This window comes from Bactrocera latifrons, unplaced genomic scaffold (assembly GCF_001853355.1).
Source record: "Bactrocera latifrons isolate USDA-ARS-PBARC rearing strain unplaced genomic scaffold, ASM185335v1 scaffold_193, whole genome shotgun sequence".
Lineage (NCBI taxonomy): Eukaryota > Metazoa > Arthropoda > Insecta > Diptera > Tephritidae > Bactrocera > Bactrocera latifrons.
In genome coordinates this window covers 286497-293579 of record NW_017535441.1, presented here as the reverse complement: position 1 = coordinate 293579, position 7083 = coordinate 286497, and the positions used below count along the sequence as shown (strand labels likewise).

The 7083-nt window shown below is 34.4% G+C and overlaps 1 protein-coding gene across 4 annotated transcripts; it reads left to right on the top strand.

Annotated features, from left to right (window-relative positions):
• The first annotated feature begins 349 nt into the window (after positions 1-349).
• LOC108967650 (histone-lysine N-methyltransferase pr-set7) lies at positions 350-4008 on the top strand. 4 transcript variants are annotated; one of them, XM_018931215.1, is made up of 4 exons: positions 350-458; positions 825-1224; positions 1572-2596; positions 2957-4008. In XM_018931215.1, the coding sequence occupies exons 2-4, from the start codon at positions 921-923 to the stop codon at positions 3683-3685; spliced, it is 2058 nt and encodes a 685-aa protein (XP_018786760.1). In that variant the 5' UTR covers positions 350-458; positions 825-920; the 3' UTR covers positions 3686-4008. The 4 variants fall into 4 exon arrangements, with proteins under 4 accessions (XP_018786760.1, XP_018786762.1, XP_018786759.1 ...); XM_018931217.1 differs by having other exon boundaries at positions 358-614; positions 1611-2596; XM_018931214.1 differs by having other exon boundaries at positions 359-614.
• The last annotated feature ends 3075 nt before the right edge of the window (positions 4009-7083 follow it).

Genomic DNA, 7083 nt, shown 5'->3' with positions numbered 1-7083 from the left:
GGCTTTTGGTCTGACATATTCACAGCCATTGCAAATAATTTTCTGCGTGTGTTTGTTGTTGTGCCGGTACACCAAGAGGAAATATCTGCAATTCGTGCACCGTGCAATGCTTTTGCAAAAGCAAGGAATACCCCTATTATCATATATTTATTTATATTTCAGCAGATACTTAACACAACAGTAGGAAATTTCGGCTGAAAACAAATTAGAATGTGTTGTTTAAGGTAAAAACTTCAAAATATCAATTTCTACATTTGCTGAGCACCCTGTTGTAATTATCTATTGGCTCACTCTAGCCAGTGTGATGTGACTGTGGTTGCGTATAGCGCTTATCTCTGTCATGTGGCATTATATTGCTAAATAACAACAAAGCACAATAATCGGAAGCAGAGGCAGCGAATAAGTGAAAAAGGTCGGAGCAATTATTAACAGAACATCGGTGTTCAGCGTAGAAAAATGTAATCATAATTGTAAAAACTGATCTGAAAAGTATTTAGAAGTAAAGTTATTAATTAATTGATGGTTTGTTGATGCAATACGGCTGGTGCACCGCTGGATAAAGTGTTTATAGAAGCCTACGAAAAATTGCAAAACAAGCGTCGATCCGATCGTCGGTAAGAAGAGGAAGAATAGTTCGAAGGCTTTGATGGCAGCAGCTGCGGCTCATCGTGATGTGAAAACGATAGCGCGTTTGTAGCGCCTACATTGCATTGCATTGGCGGGGCGACGTTAGCTGACCATTTTTTTGTTTTTTGTATCGTATGCTTTGTGCCAGCGAAATTTCTTTTCAAAAGATACATATGTGTATTTTTTTCTTTTAATAGTTATTTAATACCATCGAAAAATCTTGTGGAGATCATCGTGTTGGTGCTCGGGGACATATTTTGAGAAAATTTGATTTAATAAATTGCTGTTGAAAAATGGTGCGTCGTCGCGCTACAAAAGTTGCTGCGCTTACTGGCGGAGGTGCGCGAAGCGCCAATAGTAATTTGTTAGAAAATGGTGAACTCAAATCTACGGTTGGCTGTACACATTTGGACGAACAATACTTTGCCAGTCCTAAACGTAAAGACTGTAAAATTGATAACTGCTTAATGGAAAAGGTTGGTAATAAAGAACATCAATCCGAAAAAGAAGTGAAAACACACGGAAAAACTAAATCATATCCATCAGCAACTGGCAAGGTACGAGCCGAAAGAGGAGGTATTGCTGGCCGTACGATTGGTAAGTACATATTTCGGCGGCTGTCCGCAGCGCCATATTTTAGCGCGCTTTTCACTACAAGTGCTTAGTAATTTGTTCCATGCATTGCAATCATTGCGCGCTGGGCAAAAAGTCACGGTTTATGGCACCATACGCCATAAATATGTTTCTAGTTTTTATTTCAAATAAACTAGATTCTATGAACCCCTTTAGTATTACATTTTATATGAAGAATTAGTAACGTAAACGTGTTTTCGTTTATGTTATATAAGTTTAGATTTTTAAACATTTCTTCTGGACACGCCCTGTGATTAGAATCCGCAGCACACTAAGTTTTTCTGTTAAATTTATGTAATTTTATTTTGCAGGTGTGCCTTTGGCCACTCGTTCACAAACACGTACAATAGAAAACTTCTTCAAGGCTAAAACTGCTGCCAATAACGCTAAATTAGAAGATACTTCGGTGACAAAAACTGAAACCATAAGCTGCACAGAAAACGAAGAATACTTGTATGAAGACTTGCCCCACTACAATAATATTCATCCACCAACACCAGATACACCATGTGAACTTGACGAAGATACAAATGATAGTGAATTTAGTTCACAGCTAACAGAGGGGACCGTCTACGGAAGTGATTTTCTTACACATCGCTCACAATTACGTGATAGCCACTCTTCAACTGGCAGCGCATGTACAAATATCAGCACCTCAGAAAACATATTTCTCCAAGAACCCGTACTAACTTTGAATGTCGACAAAACGCTAAATCAAGCGTCATCCATAAAGATAAATACGTCACTAGAAGTGGAGCCGATCTTTTCATCACCACCCGCGCTTACTTCTGCACTTAACGGGCGTTTCAATCAAATTGTGACACTCAACATTTCGCCGTGCAAGAAACTAGACACATTCTCTTGTGAAGCACCAAATATGGCCATTGTAGCCTTACAGGGAGACGATTTGGTGGAAGAGATCATTGACAATGATAATGACAATAGTTCTTGCGACAGTGGTGTTGCTTTTACTAACACAGTGAATAGAGATGTGTTGTTGACAGAACAAAATGACAAGATCGTGTCTGTGGTGACGGATAATGGCAATAAGCATAGAAGAAAACCAGCAACACCACATCGTATTGTATGTCCTTCACCAATTAAAACTATGCCACCTATGATCTCACCTATGTGTGCTGTTGTGAACGGTAGAATCTCGTCGCCTTCAGGATGTAAACTTAACAGAGAACACTTATCGCCGCGCAAATCCCCACGCAAAATGGCGTCTTCCAATTCTAAAACACGACGAAGGCTGAACACACAAAAAGAGCTAAGCGCACTAAATAACGTCGAGGAAGCAGTTAAGTTGTTACCTGAGGAATGTGCAGTCGCTATGGTGAGTACTGGAAAAAGTTTTGGTTTTGTTATCAGTTGAATTGTGATATTATTCAACAACGGTCGTGGGTGCTTAAGTTTTTTATACAACAAAGTGAAAGATTTTCTTTAGGCATATGAGTGCTTTATATTTTATAATAAAATAGAATTTTTAGGAATTATGTGATTTGTATTCACAATAGTTCTAAGGAAACAATACTTTTATAACAACAGCGCTATTAATTTCGATAATCAAAGAAATTCATTCAAATTTGTCATTTTTCCTCGCTACCTCCTCGTTATAATATAACTTTAAGCACTGTTAATGAATTTAATATTTATCTAAAATTATTTAATTGTAATGTTTCTCAACTTCAACCAGAATTACAATGAGCCAGATAAGTTTATACAACATGAGATCAACGATTGCGAGAAACGTGAAGAACAACAACAAAAGTGCGCCACAATAATGAATACATTAAAACAACCACAAAAGCTGGTGGCACCAAAATCACATGTGGTCAAAATGCAGACACACAAACCGAAATTGGTGAATGGTCGACCACTTGCCACAACAAATAATAATCACACCTTAAAAGAATGCTTCCCCGTACGTCGTAGTGTACGTAAAACTAAAACTGCCGTAAATGAAGAGATCATGCGCAATCTGGAGCGGGCTATTCTCGAAGAACGCGCCGATGGACTGAAGGTGGCACATTTCGAGGGCAAAGGTCGTGGTGTTGTAGCCGAACGACACTTTCAACGCGGTGAATTCGTTGTGGAGTATATTGGTGATCTTATACCGTTGACCGAGGCGAGTGCGCGCGAGAAGCGTTATGCATTGGACGAGAACGCAGGCTGTTACATGTACTATTTTCGGCATCAAAATCAACAGTACTGCATTGATGCAACTGCGGATACGGGCAAATTGGGACGTCTTGTGAATCATTCACGTAACGGCAATCTCATTACAAAAGTGGTCGTGGTGAAGCAACGGCCACACCTGATATTAGTAGCAAAAGATGACATAGAGCCGGGCGAAGAATTGACCTACGATTATGGTGATCGTTCCAAAGAATCGCTACTGCATCATCCTTGGCTGGCTTTCTAGAAACATCGTGGTCCAGTTGTTGTCGTCGTGAGGAGGCTAAAACCGTTATATATTTAGCATGACAGATACACAAACAATTCAAGTGCTTAACGATGAAAGTCGTAGCGCCTTAATACAGAGTTAACTGTCAAAAAGGCTAGTTAAAATTAATCAAAAAATGACTTCTTAAGAGTGTGTGCGAGACCGTGTGCGCGCTTGCGTTGGCTGGTCGTCAGCGCGACATTTAATGGCTCAACTGCAGCTCAGTTGCAAAAACAAATTAAGGAATAGTATAGCGAAAAAAAAAGTTATAATACAAAATACCGTTTATTAGAAAGCATATAACATACATATACATATATAAATATATATTTAATAACAGTAAAAATACAATTTATAGTAACATTAATATTTTATAGACTTATTTCGGTAATTGTTAATGCTTTATTAGTGATAAGCTAAAACAACAACAAAAAATTAGAGAAAACAGAAACAAACACTAAACAAGATGGCGTACGCACAGTGTGACGACGTGAAATGACGAACATCTTCGAACAGAATTTTGGCTGACTTCACTTTGTGCCCACCTGAAGGGTAATTATGAAAAAGTAAGACAAATACTAAATTTGAGAAATAAAAAAATTAAATAAATTTAGTTTAAATTTCGTGTGAAGCAAAAATTTAAAATCGAATACATTTGTTACAATTAAGACATACAAAAAGGCTAGTAAAATTTGTTTAATTACTTCAAAATATTTGCAGTTAACTTATTTAATATATAATACTAAAACGAAACGAAACATTTTTTTAACTAACACTGAAATCGTTACACTGTGCCATTCTTGTTTTTTTTCCTATCATCCTACAACTGAATTGTGTTCAAATTGCATTGAGCCTGAATATATTCATGCATATATGATGGCTACGATGTCAGCTGCATACGATAACCAAACTACTTTAGGTATTTGCGACATTTTTTGTAGCAACACGCAAAATTTTCTTTAAAATGTGCCACAAATCAAAAATTCATATGCAAAAATGACACAATAAATTGTTTTCCAATTCAATTAAAAGAAAAAACATAAACTGTAACGCCCTCTGCGAACAAAAGTTATCAAAACATGTATATTTAAACATAAGTACACACACACACACTATATCTAAAGCAATTTGCATAAATGTAAATAATTTTAAGCAGGTGCATGTTATCATATTTAAAATGCCTTAGCATTATTGAAACATTATTGTTTAATTTGCAAATTTCTATATTCTCACACAAAAGCAAGCAAGAACACATGCAAACAGACTCCTTCAATCATTAATGATAGGACATTATTCCTAGAGACACCCTAACCTAAAATGTAGTTAACAGTTTGTAAGCGTACGCAGCGGTTATAAGCAACAAAATATGTTAAAATTAGTTATAGCCAGGGTTGTGAATTTTTTGCTGCAACATTTTTGGATAAAAAGTTGATTTTAAATTTTTAACGCCAACATATTGGTTTAACAATTAAATTTTCAATATTTAATGCAGTTTTTGAGGTTGGATATAAATTTAAAAAATTTCAAATGAGTTTTTAAATTTTTAATATCAACATCTCAGGATTAACAATTAAATTTTCAATATTTAATGCAGATTTTGAGGTTAGATATAAGATTTAAAAAATTTCAAATCATTTTTTAAATTTTTAATATCAACATCTCAGGATTAACCCTCAATATTTAATACCGATTTTGAGGTTAGCTTTTCAATTTTTAATCAAAGATGCTGGGATGAAAAATTAAAATATTAATTTTGGTTTTGATTTTTTTTTTCAATCACGTGTTTGTTATTTTTTTTCAACCAATATTTGAAATTAAATATTAAAAAAAATATTTTTTAAAAGATTTTCAGGATTACAAAATAAAAACAATTAACTACAAAATATTAATTAAATTATTTTTTAGTGTATTATGCAACTCTGGTTATAGCTGAATAATAATACTAAAATGAAATGGTCAACGCAAAATGGCCTATATTATGTTAACTTTGCATATAATAATTGAAAGCCCATCGAATTGGTGTTAAAAGCTCCGTGGCCGAGACAGAACATTACTTTAGTATATATGAATAGGCGTAGTTAAAAAAAAAGTTTTATAAATGACAAATTCATGTTTTTCATTTTATATCTGCCAGTATGCATTGTCTAGGTCATTGCAAACCAACTTACCACAAACCACAAATAGAAATAAAGATAAAATAATTATGAAAAATTATCACAAATAGTTATACCGATATACTAGACATTAAATTGATAGCAGATTTACCGCTAACTTCACTGCTACATTACGACATAACATTATATAAGAATAAAATTCCCTAAAAAATGCTGAAAATGTGTTGGTGTAGCGTCTCCAACTACAATCTATACCTGCCTAGCATTAAGATCGAATAAAAAAAATAAATATTTGTAAGTTACATAAACATACTTGCATGTATATGTATTCGTATGGCATATATTTATTAAAGAAAATGTGTGCCTCACATGACAAGACATTTATTGGCGCGCATGCTGCATTCAGAGATTAGTGCTTGTATTTTCAAACGCATTAAATTTGCTTGTTTTACGGTTCATTACACCAATTTCCAGTGCGTACTCACTTAAAGGGTTCTAATAAGTCACTTAAGTTGTTTGCGCTAATTAGCGGCAATTGACTCACCCGTGTGGTGGATATTAAAGATGTAGAACATTCAAGCTTTTCGGATTTTTTGAGTGGAAAAAGCTTAACATTGATTTTTGCTTGTGATTATGAACCGAATAATGTGTAATTAGTTTGGAATTACCTAAAAAATTGTTTATGTGCGCATAATAAACATCAAGTGTTATGTGGACTAATAGCAGCATTACTATGGTGAGCACGTGGCGTTAGTTACACTCATTGCAATTGTTTACAAAATAACTCTCAATTTTCTTTTCTTCCTCCCACAACTCACATAGAATAAAATCGCTGAAGATTTGACGTTTCAAAGAAAACCAAAACACAACATAATTTCAAGCCATCAACATAAACAAAGGTTTCAACTACAACAAAACACACTTATATTGCGCTAACATTATGCATGCAAATTAATGCCTCACTCATATAAAATCACTAACTTGTAAGAATTTTTATAAGAACTAAGGAATATAGCGCGCTAAGAATGTTAAAATATAAACTATTCATTCAATAATTATAATTCAAAAACACACAAACATACATCAAATACATACATACGTGCAGCTAGTTAAGAAATGAGCAGCAATTAGTTGAAGGAAGAAATAATTTTCCGTTATGTTTTTAAAGCAATTACTGTAGAACGGCTTCATTCTGCCAAACCCTTGACTAATAGTGCGGTTAAAAAAGTTTAAAAGTTTATTTAATTAAATTATTAAAATAAA

Bases quoted from the DNA above. Each gene is read 5' to 3' on its own strand.
- LOC108967650 (XM_018931215.1), top strand. From the start codon at position 921: ATGGTGCGTCGTCGCGCTACAAAAGTTGCTGCGCTTACTGGCGGAGGT. The intron at 1,225-1,571 runs GTAAGTACATAT...TTTATTTTGCAG, and splicing joins TATTGCTGGCCGTACGATTG to GTGTGCCTTTGGCCACTCGT. The intron at 2,597-2,956 runs GTGAGTACTGGA...AACTTCAACCAG, and splicing joins AGGAATGTGCAGTCGCTATG to AATTACAATGAGCCAGATAA.